Raw genomic sequence first — 20,649 nt, 5'->3', positions numbered from 1 at the left:
AATTATTTCAAGGTTTCAAATTAAAGATATTTATTTGAACATAATATATCACGATTTATTTAGGGTTGGAATTTATTATAAGCACATTCATTCAGGATAAAATAATAATATATTGCATAATATAGAATAAATAATGATTATTAATGATTATTAATTTTTTAGAATATTCAATTTCTTAATTTAGCAACTACCTACTTTATATCATCTTTATTATTTCTTTTAGATATATATGATGTACTTTGGCCATTAAACCAAAGCCTTTAAGAAATCAATAATGGATGCACATTCAAGAGGTTATTTACAATTTAATATATCTTTACCATATAAAAGGTCACCATACATTATCTTCTATATTTTGTTTTTGAGTGTTTGGCCAAAAAGTGATAGACTTGACAAAATTATATTTATAGAGGAAAACCTATTGAAAATTTTAAGATACCACCCTTCATACATAGCATTCTAATAAAGGCAAAGTTCATGTAATGATAGGAATTTTGAAGAGTGAACTAGATCCACTGTTAAAAATTCTTGCTTTATTTTGATGGTCATTTCTAAGAATATAAACAACTATCATAATATTATTGGTGTCTTCTTGAATATATTAAAGTTTTAATCTAAATAGATATACAATGGTAGAAAATATTGATTATCAACTAAGATCTATGATTTAAATACATCAAAATAATAATATTATCATCATTTCCATTTTTAAGGTATGTAATCAATCTATATTTTATAATTATAACAACGAATATCCATTATTCTAGTGAAGTTTACTTTGAATCCATAATGCCTTGGGTGACTAGATGACATTTTGATGTTGGTTTCCCAACACCCTTACAATGGGTTGAGGTTTGTATAAGGGATATGTAGTATTGTCTTCATCCTTTTTTATGTATCTTATATAAGATCACTTATCATTATTTATACTTCTTTATAATATTTTATACTTCTTTATAATCTAACTTCCAATCCACACAAATGTCCAAAACCATTTTGTCTCTTTCTAGGATGTGTAGATTAAGATCTTTATAACTCAAGATGATAACAAAATGATACTTAAATTAGGACAATCTCCACAATGAAGAATACCACTAACCAGGCTACATGTTGACTCAAGAATTTAGTATACTCAAAGCTATCTCATCATCATTAAACGAGAATAATACAAAGCCTTGTATTTTTATATAAATTGACTGTCACAAGTCTCAATTGCGACAATAAGTTCACCTATTAAAAAATCTAGAGGGTCAAATTCATATTTATAATCTATGATAAGAGAAAATATATAACACACTATTGGGGATGGAAAAATAATAAGTTGTGGGAGTAATCAAATAGTATAAAAGTAACATTCAATTATTTCATTAAATTCAACACAAAGGCACAAGTTAAAACACACACACACACACACGCACGCATGCACGCACACAAAACAAAGGCACAAGTTAAACCACACACACAAAAAAGTGTTTCATCAAGAATAGAAATCCATTGGACCATCCAAAATAGTTGCTAGGTAAAATATATATGATTTAATCTCTTTATAATCATATTATGATTTATATCCAAGATTCTCCCCTTTTATACAACTAGATGTAAGGATGGATCAAGATTCATAAAATCTCATATATTGAGTCCACAAATCCTTTATGAGATTATTAAATTCATTATGACAGGTTGCTAAATTCAACATGCTGGATTAGAAAATTATATTATCTAATTTTAGTAAGCCTAATAAGCCAAATCTACACACTTTAACTAAGGCCCTATAGTTGATCAACATCATTATGCATGCATTATGTATGTTGGTCAGTATATGTATATGTATATACAAACACATACACATACATGTATACATGTATGTGTTTATTTGTATTTATGTATAAGTACACATATGTATTTATATATGTATGTCATATAGTATTATAAGACATTTAAAACTTATTTCTCTTTGAAAAATTAAAATATTTTTAATTTACAGTTTTTAAGAAATGATAACTCAAAAATTGTTTCCTAAAAGAAACTAAATTTCTTTTAAATAATTAATTATTTTTGTTCTATAATTAACAATACCAAGAAATGAAAGAAACATCATAAAACTTCCAATTTCTCAAAACGAAAAGTTAACCAAAAAAGAAAATAATAAAAAAGATAAAAATCTTTTTCAAATTAGATTTTACAATAATATAAAATAATTCATTTTTAATCAATCTATCAATCATAAGATACTAGATAGACAACTATCATATATGTGAGAAAGCCAAGATACTCATTATTAGAACTATCTTCAAAATATCCCTTCTATCCTCTTAGATTTCTATAATATATAGCACAATTGAATGCATTCCACATAAAATATAAGTAATCTATATCTTATGAGCTATAATAAAATCCATTTCTATTCCCATTTCTCACATATTTTTAATATTCTTTCAATTCATTTAATTAAATATGAAAGTAATTTTCCTAATTTTGACTCTTGCATTGCCTTGACTTTATTGACCTAGATAATTCTAGAAGAGAAACTCCCAATTCAAACATGTACTCCTTTATTAACAAGAAATAGCGAAGCAAATAAAATCTATTACATAAAAATAACATAAATAAATAAATAAAATGTTTTTATAAAAAATAGTTTTCATTCCTTCTCTACATGGAGCAGTTGGCACTCTATTTCAGAGCCATTTTAATGGCTCATTATTGTAGAGTAGTTCTATGTAGTTCGCTGCTCAATGCACCAATAATTAATGGGTTTCCTCGGTTGCCTACAAATATTCTTGGACTCCATGATTTATCTCACTCTTCTATTGTATCTCTCACTATCCTTTTCATTAAACGTTTTCCCTGCATTAATTTTCTTTCACTAAGCTCCTCTTTTCCCAACGTAAGATCTTTTATTTTTATGTATAACTCATCACAGCCATAATGCATATGTCAAAAATGATTTATAAATCTACAACCAGAGATTTAATTATATTATATTATCCATTCAATTTTTGATTTTTAGATATTTCATATCTTGTCGTTTAAACTCTGAGGTATTACAATTATTATTAAAATATTAAAAAAATGGAGGATGCAAATAAAAAATTATTATCTATTGATTATAGTTTCAATTAAATAAAACAAAAAGCTAAAAATAGATAATTAAAGGAGAGAGGAGAGGTCAAACTAAAAACTTATAAGTATTTCTTGTGATTTAGAAAATTATATTTTGTAGATTTTAATTAAATATGCATAAATTTAATATGATTAATTGATAGTTTTAAATAAATTTAATATCAAAGAATTTGAACTTGGTTAACATTCTATTGATATAAAATCTTGAGCTTTGTCAATGAATTTATTGCATTGGTTAATCATTGGAAATTAAGGTCAAAGAAAATTTTGAATTACAAAGTCGTCATACTTTTCCTAATCAAGTCAACATTTGAAGTCCTCGTCTCTAATAATCTTATAGTTAAATTCACATGAATATTAAAGCCACTAATTATATAATGACATAAAGATATCTACACATATGGTTTACTTCTAGGGCTAATGTATTCATGAATCTTAAAACTTTTGTCCAACCTTGAATTTATCTAGAATATATTAAGTCAATCATGTGTTAAGAAACATCAAATGATAGTGAGTTCAATGACAAGAGTGACATCCTTATGGTTTGTTGGCTAGGGCTTGGTCCTAGATGTATCTTCATGTTCTAGCTATGTATATTGAGGTTCGTGTTCAATTTAGATGTAATCAGAGGTGACTGAGCATGATTGCAAGTGGGTGTGTGTTGAAGGTGTGATTAGAGACATTTTTTGGATTCTCCATTGTTTGAGTATTCACTATAGTAGTTTGGGGTGTATTTGGTGTTTGAACAAGCCCTTGTGTTATTAAAAGGTTTGGAAGAACAATTGATATGTGGAGTTCTATCCCTTTTATTCTTTTTGCAAATTGATGGTTCTATGGTCAAACATTTAAACCCTTGTTCGTGTATCTATATTGTTTTACGGTATTGGCTTGGCCGAACATGGCTAAGAGAGAAGGCCTTCCTGGAGGGAAGAACATACAATTTAAAAATTCTATGATGAGAAGTACTCCAAATTTGACCATGCGCGATGATCTCATCTTTGGTGTGCAAGGTATCAACTTGAGAGAAAGATCTTCTCAAGATGATGGTTTTAAGCCCACAAGGTTAATTGATGCTTTACATGGAGAGATAATAGACCCTTTATTTTGATTTATCTTGAAAAAATGGAGAAAGAGATTAGTTATTTGCTTAACATACCTTGATATAGTAAGTTAATGGGGTTTCAAGTATCTTTATCCTTCTTGGAGTTATGGGCTTGTCGTACAAGAAATCTGCAAGAGGAAATGGAAGCGTTTGAAGGGGAGCCCTATTTCTAAAATCAACTTGATCTCCTTATCAAGCCTTATCATGTTGAATTCAATCCTACATAAGATATTCCTTCAAAGGTTTGTATATGTGTGAGGCATCTATGGTTTCCATTGGAGTTTTAGAGAGAGGACACTTTCAATTTAGTTATTGTATAACTTGGAAAGTTAGTGGGCCCTTCATGTCAAGCTATGGAAAATGAGGTAATCACCTATGCTCATGTTTGTGTTGAAATTAATTTGAGAAATCCTTGACTTGATTCCATGGAAAGTTGGTTGGGAGAAATCTCATGGATTCAATAGGTTGATTATTAAACCTTACCATTTGATGTTGGATTTTGTCATGAATATGAGTATTTCTAGAGGATGTTTCCCAAACCTATAGGGGCCTCCAAAATTGGGTTGGATAGTTCACCTCACAAATAAGAGGGAGGATAAAGAGGAATTATTTAAAGTTAGAGCCCATAATAGGGGAAGAGGCCAAAAGAGGACCCTAAATGAAAGCCATGCATATGATGTGTTTAATAGGTTTGATGCTCTACATGATTTAGATTTGTTTGATGAAGCTATAAAAACTATGGTTGTTGGTCAGGATATTTTTAAGGCATGGGAACTAATTGGTGAAGACAATAATTCTATTTAGGTTAAACCACAAGACGAAGGAGTATGTGTGTAAATGGCTACACATATCCCCTTGAGGACCTTAGGTGAGATGGGAAAAAGTGGATTTAAAGAATAAATGAAAATGTATGTCTTATATGCTCCATGATTTGTGTGGAGAAAAATTCATTAAATGGTATAAAAATTAAAGGAGCTCTACTCATTTTAGGAATTCATAAAAAAGTTCTTAAAAAAAGTGTTTTAGAGAAGCCTCTTAAGCTGGGAAGGAAGAAAAATCAAGAAAAGGTGAAGCTAACTAGGGAGACTTTAGTAAAGTATGACTCTATGAAGACAATCAATCCCACTTTTTAATTTGGATCTTAAAATCATTGTTCTTTCATGGAATATAAGGGGGTTTAATACCACTCCTAGAAAAAAAGGCTATTCAAGAGTTGATTAGTTCTCACTCTCCCGATGTGGTTTTTATTCAATAGACAAAGTTATCTTCCAATGGTATGTTGAATAAAGATTCAAAAAATTGAGTTTGATGTTGTGCCATTATGCTAGAGCTCAAGATAATTTTGTGGGTATGACTTTCTTGTGAGACCTATGTAAGCTTGTTCCAATTTGGTAAGTTTTTTTTGTAGCTATTTTATCTCTCTATTAGCAACAAGTAGTGAATTCAACGAGAATTTTATTTTAACTAATGTCTATGCTCCACTTGATTTGGTGGGAAAAACTTTCCTTCATTCCCATATAAGATATGTTTTCTCCCTTTCTCCTTTATTCCCTTGGATTTTGGAAGGGGATTTTAATTCTTTGTAAAGGTTACATGAGATGAAGGGAGATAACATCACGATTTATCCTTTCATAGGTCTATTGAGGAACAATATTGAGGTTTTGAAGGTAGTAGATATAAATCTACCAATTAAGCATTTTCTTGGAACAATAGAACATGTGAAGAGGATTCAATAATTGAGAGATTAGATATAATTTACTTTATCAATATTGGATGTGGGATAAATGGGTGTCTACCTTGGAAATTTTAGACTAAACAAGATTTGATCATCGGTTGATCAAATGTTCTTCTTTTAAATTCTAAGTTTCTAAGAACCCTTCATTTAAATTTTTAACTTATGTATCTTTGTGGCCCTTTCATACATGTCCTTGTGCCAGATTGGAGGAATGAAGGGAAAACTACTTTTGGTACTTCTATGTGTTCTTTTCTCAAGCAACTCAGTACATAAATTAAAAATTTAAGAGATGAAATAGATTTTTTTGGAAATATATCCTTGGCTGAAAGGGAGGCTGAATCTTAGGTCAATGCTATCACTTGCACAATAAAATATTAAGGTTCATCTAAGGATTTGTAAAAAGAAGAAGCTACTACAAGGAGAGATGTAGAGGAACATGATCTTTGTTAAGAGATCTATTGAAAGAGAAAGTCATGAGTTAATTGGCTTTATGAGGGTGAAAAAATATAACAAATTTCACAATATAGTTAAATAAAAATGACATGGGTGTTTAATTACTTCTCTTCTAATCTCAAAGGGAAAATTTCTATCTTCCTAGATATATATTGCACAGGAATTTGTTAAATTCATTTAAAACCTATTTTTGGAAGTGTATCGTCTAAAAAAGTGATCACTTTCTTTATGTCCTTTTTGAAACCCTTTATCCTACCTTAGTGTGACCCTTCTTATTGAGATATTTCATTCATTTGATTACATACATCATTTGAATTATTACCCTTTCTTCTCCTTCAATCTTGCTCAAAGCTTCATGTTGGCTCTAATTTCAATCCATAGTTTCCCAATTATTTATCCATTTATATAATTGAATTCCCTTCTCTCATTGTTGTAAAAGCTGAGGTAGGATTTAAATTAATACACCCTCCTTTACATTATCCTCTCTAGCTTGTGCAAAATTTGATGTAGGATCTAAGTTCTATGCATGCTCCTCTATTTTTCCTCCAATCACAAAATTCATTCTTCCCCTAGGCCCCATCTTGGTAAATTCATGTTCAGATGCCCTTTTAATCAATTTTATTTTACACATTTCTAAAATTTTCCAAACCACTTAAGACTTTATTGCTTCATGCATTGTTACCTTGAAAATAGGCCCTCTTAGTATGGGTTACCTAGGGGCAACCTATAATCCATGAGGCCCCTTCTGAAGGTTATGGGTTTGATGCAAAAATTTAGTTTCTTTTCCTACCCAATAGAGTAAGCCCTTGAAGAAATTGATCCCAAAATCACTATAAAAGGAGGATTCCTCTCTTTGTTTTCACATCCAAAATATAATAAACAACCACAAGTTCTCAAGAAATCTTCAAGAGAGTTATTATGTATTCAAGGCTCATCAAAGTAAGCAAGAATTCATTGAAGCAATCCATCCATTATCATCAAGTTTGCATTTCTTTCTATATATCTAGCCTCTTTCTTAATTGGAGACAAAGGAGTTTGAATATCAAAGGAGATCTACATGCATCCATTCAATTCTACCTTTTCATCCAACAAAAAGGTGATTTTCAAGCATCTACAACATGAGGTTTTATTTTACATTATTTTCTTTTGGTTTTTCTATTGAGTCAAAGTTATTGCATCGATATACTTAATCACATATCAAGTTCATTGACATTTACATGGTATGATATATGTTACATCATTGTTTAATCTTCATTATACATGAAATAATTTCCTTTACTTCATTTATCATTTCAATTTTAATTCCTAAATAGGGGCTTGACCAGGGTAAGCCCCTTCATCTCACAAGTTTCCTATTATCTTATGTACATTACAAATTCACAGAATTATGGATACAAAAGTGTAGATCTAGGGGTGTAGTCTCTGCCTTAGTCCTAGACTCTATTTTCAATCCTCTTAGGTACATAGGTTTCCCAAAATAAACCTATACTAGGTATTGAGTTCCCAAAAGTGACCTATCCTTGGTGCTCTCATATTTTCGTAGCTAGAAGATATAGGTTTGATAGGGTCTCAAATCTCTGTCTATTCTTGGCTTTGAAACAATTTCACAAGGTTTCTACTTATCTAAAAGTGTGTTCTCAACTAGCTTTTAAGGTGAGTGCATCTTTATTTCCATTCTTTCTAGAATTTTAATTTCTTATATTATATTTGATATTGCATATTAGTCCTCATTTATTTGGTGCATCCCTCTTGTGAAAATTCCCTTTCATTCCTAATTACATCAAGGAAGGAAACACCAATTATCTTTTTCTTTGGCTAGATCTTGCATTTGTATCCATCTTATCTCTTTGAGATATACAAATCAGATATGGGGCCTAAGGATATTATTTTGTGTCCCCTTCCTAATGTATATATAATTTGGAGGTCTACCATCATTGATCACCATTTTATATATTACATTTTGGTGAACTCAACGTGAAAAATTTATAAAAAAAATTACATTTGACATCTAGTTCACTCTTAGATTGCATTGTATTTCATCTAAAATAATAGAAAAACAAATAAACATTTAATTTATAGTCATTTAATTTAATTTTCAATCAATATTTTAATATTCATTTTCTTGTTCAATTTTTCTTCACTTTGCATAAATCACACATATGACTATAATTTAGTTCTTCCTTTTATTTCATTCCCATAATGTTCACCCTCCCAAAATCAATCCCACCTATGACAAAATTTTAGCACAAGAACAATCTATTTATTCAAATAATCTCCCTCCCAAGGGTGATATCTTGAAAGATAATATTGATCCTTCTACTCAAATGTATTTCTCTCATAAATACATTTAGATGCAAGAAACAAATAATGCATCCTATTTTCTTACTCATCCTCTTACCTATAGGGGAAAAATCCTAGTGATTCATGATTATGTTTCTGCTACAATGAGATTTATTCATACATACTTTCCTACCATTGATGATCTCCTATTAAGATGAACCCTTGGATAGGGATATTGATTGCTCTTTTTCTCATGAAGCCATTTTTATTCATGATTATTCTTCTCCTGAACTTTCTCTTCTTCAAGACAATACTACTTCCTTTAATGATTCTCTTATTTTGGATGAATCCTTGGATAATGATATGGATTATTCCATTCCTTATAAATCTGCTTTAACACAAGTGGACAATGGTATGACTATTTATCCTGATGATAAACCACTTCTTATGAGTTTTCCTTCTATAGATGAGGCCTTGATGCATTATGTTTGTCCTTCTCCTAAGAATACCTTAGAAGAAGAATATTGCATACTTGATGATTTTTCTTTGCTAAGGAACCCTTTAAGCTTAATGAAATCAATCCATTCAATACTATTCAAAACACATCTCAAGCTAAATCAAGGATTGTTGTAAAAGGTGACCATGCATTAGTATACATTGATGAATTTCTCTTCAAAATTCCAACCTTAGAGCATAAGGCTCATAATAAAATTGACTATATTCCATCTCCATTTCCTTCACTCAAACTTTCTCCAATAGAAATAGGTGGCCCATCAACTCTTCACAGTGACTGCGGAACCTTATATTTCGCACCAACATCCCATATAAAGAATACAATTCTTGAATTTTGAAATCAAACACCTTTATTTGATGAATGTATGGATATTGAATGGTCCTCTTTAGATTTCAATCCACTTCCTTCCAAAGGATTTTATTATCTTACTAATATGTCAAACATTCTCAAAGAAAATCTAGGTTTCCAACATTCTCATTTCTCCAATCACTCTATGCATTCTTCTGCTAAGTTCTCATCGCAACAAGAGTATATTTTGTTTGAGCTTCTTAAAAACAACTTATTTAATTTTCCTTTGAAAATAAAACACAAATATAGAAAAAACAAACAAAATCATTCTTCCATTTATGTGAATCATCAAATTAATAGCCATAAGACTAGCGAACATTGAAATTCACATTGTAAAATTCAAGAATTCATTGATTGTGGAATGCTTCAAATGAATTGCAGTGATGAATAAGATATTTTTCATCATCATTCTACCTAATACATCTATATTCCTATTATGTTTCTCCTCGCTATGCGATATTTCTAGGTTGTTCTTTGTGGGCTCATTTTCATCATTCGTGAGAAAAATAATAGTCATTTTCCTTGTTTCCTCACTTAGGGGAAAATGACCCTATTTCATTCTCTTATTTATCTCATAGGATCCATTTTATCCCTTTGTCGACTTTTTTTCTTTTTATAAAATGACATCCTTTCTTGCATGCATTCATTGTTTTACATAAGGATTAACATCCTAAGTGAAATCTTATATTTTCTTTAAAACATATGCCTAGTATAAATATAATCCACTTAGGGAAGCATAAAGTGTCCTTATTCTCTTCTTTTATTATTCAATGTATACAATATCCCTTATGAACTTGCATTATTTTATTGTTTGATATTCTTTCGTACATGCATTTTTGTTTAACACAAAGATATTTATATCCTGAGTTGCAACCTTATGCTTTCTTGAAAGCACATCTTTATTATCAATGACTATAATAGTAGTATATAGTGTATAGAGTCAATCACCTTTGATTGCAAGTACAACATGGAAATCTAGAGACATTTTGGCACATAATAGCTTCTAAGAAGATATTCAAGCTATCATACAAACTACACTAAGGATTCACATATTTATATAGCTTAAACATGAGCAAAAAGTGCTCATAATTTCTAAAACCAACTCACACTCTCAAAAGTTAAGTGGTCATCTTTCTATATGCTACACCTACCTCACACCACTTGTCAAACATGAACTTTGTCATAAATACTAGCTACCAAATACCAATTGTTTTTTACTCTTTCACAAAAATAATAATATCATAGTAATTAAAATATTGTCATAGTTCCAATATAGCAAGCGTGACACTAATCCCCTACATTTTATAGCTTGCAAAGTGGGTGAAAAATGTAATTAAATAATCAACACGTTAGGAATCTAAGGTTGAGACACCTTAATCCTAACACATCCTTTCCCACTATTTCATATGTATTTTCCAAACTTTCAAACCAATCTTTTTTGGAAAGTTTATCATTTAACCCTTGTTACACTAACCTATGATATGCATCTTATGATAGTTCCAACATTTCAGCCCTATTTTTTCCACCTTTGATTTCATTTTCTTTCCAAGTTCCAACATGTGTTGTAATATCATTTTTATGGTTAATTTTGGCACCTTAGCTTTCAAACATGGGATCTTTCCCACCCATAACCTTTGTTCAAGTTGGGAAATGCAAATATGCATTATGATTGACAATTTTTATTGTGATATATATAAATGAATAAACATGTGTATTTAAGGATTATTGTCCTTAATTTCACACACTTTGATCCAAAAATTAATTAAGCTCTTGTGTTTGAGTGTGGAGATAAAAGATGAAAGTCATTTTATTCAAAAAGTTAGAAGATGAAACTATTTGATTTAGAGAGCAACCTCATTTAGAGGTAAAACTAGAACTTTATTGGTTACAAATTTAGTAACAATTCCTTGGTTCAATTTATTATTATCGTCAGTATGAAAAATTCAATATTTTTTTAATTGACGACATTGCAAATTAATTGAATATAATTTAGTCTTTATTTGAAATGAGAGAAGATCAAAGTTGTGTTTGTTGATTAGATTGTGATGATTTTTTTATAATCTATGAACAATGAATTAAATTAACATAAGTTGAAATTTGGTTTATATGCTAGAATATGATATTATTGTCCCAAATAATAAGATATTGTAGTATTGAGAAAATATTGTACATATTGCATACTATTTGTAATTTTATCTTTTATTATAACGTGTGTTGTACCTAGGAGCACCTAAATGGATGTGCATTACATAAAGATTTCATGGAAATTCTATTATTTGGGCTACTTGTTGAGTTGTATTATAACATTGGGATATTGTTATTTAATGTTGGTGTCACATTGGGATATGCTATTGCATTTTTTACTATTGGTAAAAGATGCATACCAATGTGTAAAGTTACTACCCAATATTAAATGGGAGAGTCAATGGTATTGTGCTCAATTGTATTTTGTGTAAGCTTGTGGCTATAAAAGAAACCACATGTTGGTGCTTTTGGTTGGCTGTCAATTTTGAGCTCTAGTTAGTGAGTCTTTCTGAATGTTGCATTTGTGAAGCCTGGCATGGCATGTATAGAGATATGTTTGGACACATAAAGAAGCCTTGGATGACCTGATATGTTAAGAGTATTCATTGTAACTGATAAGGGCTTTGTATTTATTTATTGTTGTATAGTGTAATAGAGTATGCATGCTTTTGGAGGTAGGGTTTTTCCCTCATCAAGATTTTCCTAGGGTATTTCCTCTATTGTATTGTGGCTTATTGATTTGATCTTTGCATAATTGCGATGTTGTAAGCTTTCATGTATACTCGTCTCTCATGGGTTATGTAATAAATGGATTAAATGCAATCGGGTATGATCATTATTTCCTAGCTAGCAAAGGTTAGAATTTGGATTTACATAAGTTTTTAGGACTAGAATAATACAAAAGGGAAGATCTCTTAGCCAATAAGGAGCAACTAAACATTTTCAACCACATTTTCTTTGGCAATGTTTTTATAGAATCTAAAAACCTACAACAACCTCCATTAGAGTTCTAATTTTGTTACATGTACCATTCACTTAGTGGTTAAAAAAGAAAATCTTAGAACTCCCTCAGATTTAAGTAAGGTAGTTTCCAAAAACACACAGGCCTCGTCTGTATGTTAGACTGCGATGTTACATTCAAGATACACTATTGACATCCCTCTTTTACCATATTTTTTTCTTATACAACCTCAATTATTAAAATGTTTCAATATTTATAATCTAAAATGTAGTGTTAAATAATTTCTTATTCTAAATTTGTCTTTACATAGTAAAGAAACTAGATTCAAGGCCCCTATATTAAATAATTATTCATCATATGATAAACCTTATTTTAGATGCCTAATTATAAAATTATAGCATCGATTTCTTTTTATAAATAGTATATTTGGGAAATTATTTTTTAATAAGCTTTGAAGTTAAGAGTTGACAAATTTATATGGAGTGCCGGATAAGCAATACAATATTTGGGAATTTCTGATGTGATGTGAGAGTGCCGTTTAAGCAATGCTATCTTTCATGATTTCAGATATGATAGCGAGAGTTTTTCAGAGTTATTTCAAAACCCAAAATCCTTCCCAAACTGTTATCAGGCCTGCCTATCTGCCTTGAAAATTGTAAATCATGATGCTCCTGCTCACAAAAAATCAATAATCTACATTTACGATCAAAGCAGGAAAAATATAAATAAGCTGAAGAAATTGAATACAATAATTTCACATTCAGAATTTATTAACTCATTGCTATGAAGATTAACACATTGGATTGAATACCAAATGGAAAACTTCTCTCCATCTACAAAGAAAATCTTGCATTCATAGACTGTCTGCTCACCGTTCCTTTGATTTCTTAAAAAGAGTATCTTTTACTGTTGAATCATTTGATCATTCAAGAAGTCTTTTCAGACATAACTTAATGCAACAACAATTTGCATTCAACAGCGATGGAGATACAGAGAGAAAGTGGATTAATGAAGCCTGGAGGAGGCTGTGGAAGATGAAATATTAATGGAGTCGTGAGAGTGAGAGTGGGGTGATGTGGTGATAATGAGCTGAGCCTCCTCCTCCTCTTCTTCTTCTTCCTGCTCCTGCTCCTGCTCTTCTTCATCATGAGAGGGGGAAACAGAGTGGGAGTACGCGGTGGGCTGGTGAATAAGGACATGGAGTTTATTGTCATAATCATGCTCAGTGCAGTCACCGGCATGGCGGATTTCTTTGAGAAGGGCAACAACGTCTTTCATAGTCGGGCGCTCTTCTGGATTGGGGTTGACACAGAGAAGTGCAACTCCCACGGCCTGCAACATTTCTTCAATCTCTTGATCTGCTCTGCCTTGCAGGCGTGGGTCCAGCACCTCCACCAGCTCCCTCTTTTTGTCTATGTTTTCCCTCACCCACTCCACCAAGTGCATGGCCGCTCCTTCGCTCAGACATGGATCAACCGCCTGCTTTCCCGTCAGCACTTCCAGTAATACCACTCCATAGCTGTACACATCGCTCTTCTCTGTAATCTTCATCATGTATCCATACTCTGCAAAATCCCATGTTACGGTTGCTGGGTTAGAAATAGAAAGATAATGAATTCATGGGCGCTTCAGCAATCTTTCTTTTTGGGGTTTTGTGCTTCCCCTTAGGGTTGATTGTATGGAGAGTGAAAAGGGTTGATTGTACTGTTCTTTCTTTCATTGGGTTAAGAAGTGGGTCCTTCAAATTTCTACAGAAATTTCTCTCAATTCATTAGAGAGAAGTGTGATATTTTATTCTATATTGAAATTGGAAATCAAAGGAGCAGATTGGACACCCATTTTTCACTGTGCAAAGTTTTTCGATTTCCATCAATTTATTACTTTGTAAAGTGATAAAACTAGAGAGATTTTCTATGAATGTGTCATTTGAAGATTTAAGATTTTAAAATAACGGTGTCTGTAGAGAATAAAACTAAGCATGGAGAATGAAATAATCCTTAATGAGTTGATACGATTAAAACTCAATTGTTATAAGCAATAGTGTCTATGTATTTTTCAAAAAAACTTGCTGAATTGGAAAAGCTAATGCATGGAAATGTTCGCCAGAGGAAACCCATATTCTAAGCATCACCTATTAACTCTTCAGGTTTGTTCAAATCATACAAATAACGTAAGACAACAATGTTTGCAAGATAAGAATAACCATTCCCGGGCAGAACCTACATGTTTATAGGTTGGCAATTAATATTCAGTCCAATACTAACAATGCAATGCATGATATAACTCATCCATACCCAGAAGTTAAGAGAGAATTTAATTTAATGGAAGATAATAAGTGAAACACAGTATGGGGTAAAGAGGTACCGGGGGCTATGTATCCGTAGGATCCAGCAACATTTGCTGAAGACTTGGCGTAGTTATCAGATGGGTCTATAAGCTTGGCAAGACCAAAATCTGCAAGATATGGCTCGAAATGAGGGCCTAGCAGTATGTTGTTAGCCTTAACATCTCGGTGCACAATTGCAGGCACACAATCATGGTGTAAATACTCCAGCCCCTGCGCTGCGCCTAGGATTATGTTGTATCTGTGTTCCCAGTCTAGCATGCCTCTCATCTCATGCAACATAACACCCAGGCTGCCATTAGGCATGTAGTCATACATGAGAAGCTTGCTTGTATTGTTTGAACAATAACCCAAAAGTCTCACAATGTTTCTATGGCGGATGGACCCTAGTGTCTTTACTTCTGCACAAAATGAATCTCTCTCTTGTCCTCCTTTCTTTGAAGACCAAAGCTTTTTAACTGCTATTACATCTCTATTAGGCATTTCTGCTCTATATACCAAGCCTGAACATCCTTTACCTATTATATTGTCATCGACCAGACAATGAACAACATCTTCAACGGAGAAACTGAGCTTCTGGAACGGTGTCATGTGCCATTGCCAGCAGTTCTCAGAATCCTCGAAGTCTCTCTGGGACATTCTTCTCGCTTTATTCAGCATAAAGATCCCTAAAACCAACATCAGCCCTGTTATGCTAAATAGTAGTCCTATTATGAGCTTCACTGTAGAGATTCTCGAACGTCCTTCCTCGGGCTGGTAGCCGACTTGTTCAAAACAATCATCGGTCCCTGAAGTACAAAGATGTACATTGCCTGTTAAATCAGTTACAGGCAATTCTCTGAAAAAGCTAGTATCTGGCAGATATCCAGAGAAATTATTGAATGAAACGTTCAGAGACACTAGATTTTGTAGTTGGCCAAGTGCATCTAGATTTCCAGTCAGCATGTTGCGAGATACATCCAGGGCTGCCAGTTTTGTAAGCCCCGAAAACTCTGCAGGGATAGGACCAGACAAAAAATTGTAACTCAAGTTCAATGCAATATCTAATCCTTCTATTCTTCCGATCTCAGAAGGAATGTTGCCTACCAGTTTGTTGCTGCTCAAATCCAGGAACTGTAACTTAGTGCATAGAGAAATCTCCCCGGGGATTACTCCAGACAGATCATTTGCATTTAGCCTTAGCTTATTCAACGAAGTCAGATTTCTAAACATAGATGGTATAGAACCAATGAACCTATTCATTGATAAGTCCAAGACTTGTAGATTTTCCAATAAACCAAATGTTTCAGGCAGATAACCTGTAAGCCGGTTGTCATGAAGATCCAGCATCTGAAGTGCGGTTGACTCTCCAATCTCTGGAGGGATGGTTCCTGTCAAGTGATTGCGTGCTATGTCAAGGAAGTTGAGATTTTGTAACTCTCCAATCCCTTTGGGTATTTCTCCACTAAGCTGATTATCACCCAACCTGAGCCTGATCAAAGCTCTACAGCTCCCAACATTTGGAGAGATAGAGCCGGTGAGATTGTTAGAGAGAAGAAGCAACTTCGTTAGGTTCTTCAATTGGAATAAGCTTGGAGGAATGCTTCCGGTGAGCCTATTCTCCGTAAGATCCAAAGACTGAAGCTTACTGCAGCCACCTAAACTGGGAGGTATTGATCCTTGCAACCTATTTTCCCAAGCAAACAGCGTTGTCAGATTCTTGAGCTGTCCTAGATCATGGGGTATCTCTCCAGATATCTGGTTACTGTCAATCTGAAGCTGAGAAAGAGCGGTGCAATTAGCAAGCGAAGAAGGTATTGACCCTGAGATATTGTTAGCGCTGAGTTGAAGCTCCGTCAGATCCTTCAAAGAGCCTATTGTGCTTGGAATGCTCCCAGACAAGGCGTTCAAAGACAGGTCAATGACTATCAAACTAGTGCAGTTTCCAATCTCTGGGGGTATACTTCCCACCAAGTCATTCTGCCAAAGAAGAAGTTTTTCCAGCTTCTGAAGCCTACCCAGTTCCCTGGGCAGAGAACCAGAGAGACTATTTCCATAGAGGTATAAGTTCACAAGCTCCGAACAATTACCAAGCTCCGGTGGGATCGATCCCGATAACATAGACGTGTAAAGTGCTAGAGTTTGTAGCTTTTTGAGTGACCCAAAAGAGGAAGGAATGGTACCAGAAATTCTTGTCTCTGCAAGACCAAGTATGGTGAGATTAGTGCAGTTACTAAGCTCAGCGGGAAGTGCACCTTCAATGTTTGGATTCCCACCCGCACGCAAAATTTCCAAGTTGGATAGCTTGCCAAACTCTGGGGGTATCCTGCTGCTCAGCTGATTGTCCAAAAGAACCAACTCAATGAGGCTTGAGCAATTGCCAAGCTCTGGAGGTATATTTCCTTCGAGTTCATTGGAACTCAGAATAAGGCTCTGCAGATTATTCAACTGACCGAATTCGGATGGAATACTTCCCGTAAGTCTGTTTCCGCTCAGATCCAACAACACCAATTTGCTGTAGTCTCCAATCTCTTTGGGAAGTGTTCCGCTGAGATTGGCTGCGGATATTACAAGTGATTGGAGAGACTCAAGAGAAGCAAACTGTGAGGGAACTGTACCCAAAAGCTCTATAGAATGTAGATAAATAGAACTAACCAGACCTTGTGAAGAGCAAGAGATACCAGTCCAGTTGCAGGGATTCGGGTCTTGGGGATTCCATGCGCTGAGAAGTGGCGATCCTTTCCCATCATTGAGAGTGTGCATCCATGATAAAAGTGCCTGGCCTTCTATATTCAACCCATTTGCCCTCCATTGTGCGAGGAGCACAATCCAAGCCATTGCCCACACTGTTCTCCATTTTCCATGACCAAGAAAATTAGTTGGGAAAGTTACCAAGTGGGCTAAAGACATGGCCTTCTGGGAGAACTCACTCTCTTCCCTCCGCTCAATTCAATTCACAAAACACAGAGCATGGCGTTTGGGTGTCGTGCAAACATGACTTTGGGCGAAACGCAAACACATTTCAATGATCCGGTTTTATCTTGAACCCACTACCAGGCTAGCAAGGACAGCAGGAAAAATGAAAATGATACTGTCTTTTTCATAGCTATGTTTTATCAACGAGAACCCGGCCGGCACCTAGCATGGCTCCTGCATTGGAAAATGAGCAACAAAATTTAAATGGGTGTTGTATTACTTATATGAGCCAGCTGCAGTAATATCAGGAAAGCAATGACTTTAGTGCAGTTCAAAAGATTCTATGTTTAATGTATCCTTTGCACACGGACCTACACCATTAATGCATAGTCACAGTTCAATTAGTCCCGAAATTCAAAAGATTCCCACATTAAAACAATTACTCAGATTCCACCATGAACCTATTAAAACTCAAAAGCAGTGTCGTTTTATAAATACACTCGTCATCTCTTCCAAATTTTCCACCACTTACCTCTGCAGATATTTGTAAACATTATCATCTCCCTCAGTTAAGTGATAGTGGCACTCCGCATAAATTTTCTAGTGCAAAGGTTTATGAGTGAGTGCTCCAATATGAAAATGACACAATAAAATGGATGAGGCCGGATCATGTTGAAGGCAGATCGATGCTCCCCAAACCTTAAACACCAAATAAGTATTCATGCACCTGCAACAGGTTGTTTTATTGAATGCCAACAAGAACAAAAATTAAAAACATTTTTTTCGCAAGCAGTAAACTTAAATAATCAGCCCCCCACAGACTGCGGCAATGGCCTGTATGATTACATACTAAAACAACCCTGTTTTCAATTCTTCTGCTTTTAGCAAAGGCCATGTCATTATCCTCCTATCTCATCTCTAGCTATTTTATTTACATGTAGCCTAGGTATGCGAGGTGTGTTTGTCGGAATTTCGTACCAGAGTTAGTTTGCAAATGTATTAGGTATTACATTCCCAATGAAATTGCTTTAAAAAATGCATAGAAGGAGCCCTGAAGCTTTGCAGGCAGTACTTTTGACTTTGTAACGTGGGCTGGCAAGTGGCAGCAGATTTGTGTGTAAAGCTCTTGGAGGAAGAGCCTCCAAATGCTGAGGTACCCATGGCCCATACTCTGACCCATTTCATCATATCAAACACAGGGTTACCAAATTATTAAAATACATGCTTTAAAACAAGAGCACAGCGGTTAGTGGAAAAAGGAGCAGACTACGAGACAATCCCACATGCATTTCACACAGAGCAGCCAAAAACGACAGAGACCATTAATACCCTAATTTCAAAGATCTGGCGGTCTATTGAGTTGTGCTTATCTAACCGTCAGATGTACCAATGGCATGGTGAATTCACGTAGTACTGATGGCTACTTTCTAGCCATGAAGATGTACCTATTGGCAACATTGGAAAGCAAATTGACAAACTACTTGAATGTATCAGTGGATGCCCACTTTCTAACCCTAAATTTATGAATGGTCATATTTTACGGCGAATTGCAGAACAACTTGAATAGATCAATGGACAATGTCAAGCCCCCAATGTATGAATCGTCATTTTTGTACGGTGAATTGACGAACTACTTGGATGTATCAATTGCCATTTCCAACAGGCAATTGACAATCTGTCCAGCCATCAGAAAGCACCAATACAATCTTCTATCACTGACCTCAATATCGCAGATGTGGTGGCAAGTCCAGGCAAAGTGGGGCCATTTGGATATGCCTGAAATGAAGGCACTCGCCCACCAAGAACCCTAAACTTTAATCTCAATTAACTCCCTCTGATCTTTAGGTACCCACTTGTGTCCTCTTTATCTTTACTCTTAACACATCAATCCCTCGTGTCCAAATGCCCTATCATTTAATTAGTGCAAACTTGTCTTTCAGTTGTTGGGTGAGGTGCACTCAAATTCAAATATCTGAGAATATCTAGGTTTTCGTTTTCTTACCATTATCTCTGGAACTGGTCTTTCTTTATAGATAAGCTGGCGAGGCAAATTGCTATAATGGAGCTGCTCCACTTACATCACATCAGTCATCACCAGCTAAAATAATGCATCTGAAGAAAAGCATTATTAGTATCTTGTCTCTAGCTCAGATTTCTGAAGCTTCCAACTACCTCTAAAACAGATTGTCATGAAAGAGCCAAGAATTACAATTAGGGCAAGGAAATTCAACCTTTACTCCAGTGGAACGCCTTAATCAAGAGCCATTTAGGGTCATATCAATATGAATGGTAATTCCACTAAACCCATTAATACCAACTTTCAAACTTAATGAACATTATACTTGTATGGTAAGGACCAAACTCCACAAAACGGTTGAAAGTCGTTTCCTTGTCATTTCAAAGTCCCAACGTCTCCATCTACTTAAGAGACCCACCCTCCCATTACTTTCAAGCTTTTCAAGTGCTTGTGAAAATTCTGTTGCAGCAAAAGATGAATGTACATACACTACTCATCATAAATTCAGTGTTTGTCCTTGGCAAGTGCAAAAATGTGAGTGCCATCCTCACCAAGCAATAATCTCATGGTTGTATGATTGTATTTAGATATATAATTGTTTAAATATAATAATTTTTATAAAAATAATATATTAAAAAGAGGTTAAAGTTCAAATCTTATAAGAAGAATAAAACATGTACTAGTTTGTGTTTTTACATTCAAAATCACAAAAAAAATTAAACACTTCATTAGTCACATTATCAAAATTTTATATTATTACTTTCATTGTTATTTAAGTAGTATATATTTTAGTTTAATTATCTTTTTATATAACTTTATTCAAATTAAAACATATCAAAGTATTACAAAAGT

At 33.7% G+C, this 20,649-nt stretch overlaps 1 protein-coding gene across 2 annotated transcripts; it reads right to left on the bottom strand.

Annotated features, from left to right (window-relative positions):
- Nucleotides 1-13,280: 13,280 nt before the first annotated feature.
- Nucleotides 13,281-18,983, bottom strand: LOC149565392 (uncharacterized). 2 transcript variants are annotated; one of them, XM_089818897.1, is made up of 4 exons: nucleotides 18,759-18,983; nucleotides 18,313-18,507; nucleotides 14,906-18,014; nucleotides 13,281-14,106 (listed from the first exon to the last, which is right to left on the bottom strand). In XM_089818897.1, the coding sequence occupies exons 3-4, from the start codon at nucleotides 17,772-17,774 to the stop codon at nucleotides 13,547-13,549; spliced, it is 3,429 nt and encodes a 1,142-aa protein (XP_089675023.1). In that variant the 5' UTR covers nucleotides 17,775-18,014; nucleotides 18,313-18,507; nucleotides 18,759-18,983; the 3' UTR covers nucleotides 13,281-13,546. The 2 variants fall into 2 exon arrangements, with proteins under 2 accessions (XP_089675023.1, XP_089675022.1); XM_089818896.1 differs by having other exon boundaries at nucleotides 18,313-18,983.
- Between the last annotated feature and the right edge of the window lie 1,666 nt (nucleotides 18,984-20,649).

The sequence above is a fragment of the Cupressus sempervirens genome, chromosome 3, assembly GCF_028749045.1.
Source record: "Cupressus sempervirens isolate cs-2001-9-10 chromosome 3, ASM2874904v1, whole genome shotgun sequence".
Taxonomy (NCBI): Eukaryota; Viridiplantae; Streptophyta; class Pinopsida; order Cupressales; family Cupressaceae; genus Cupressus; species Cupressus sempervirens.
This window is presented reverse-complemented; position numbering and strand designations above follow the sequence as displayed.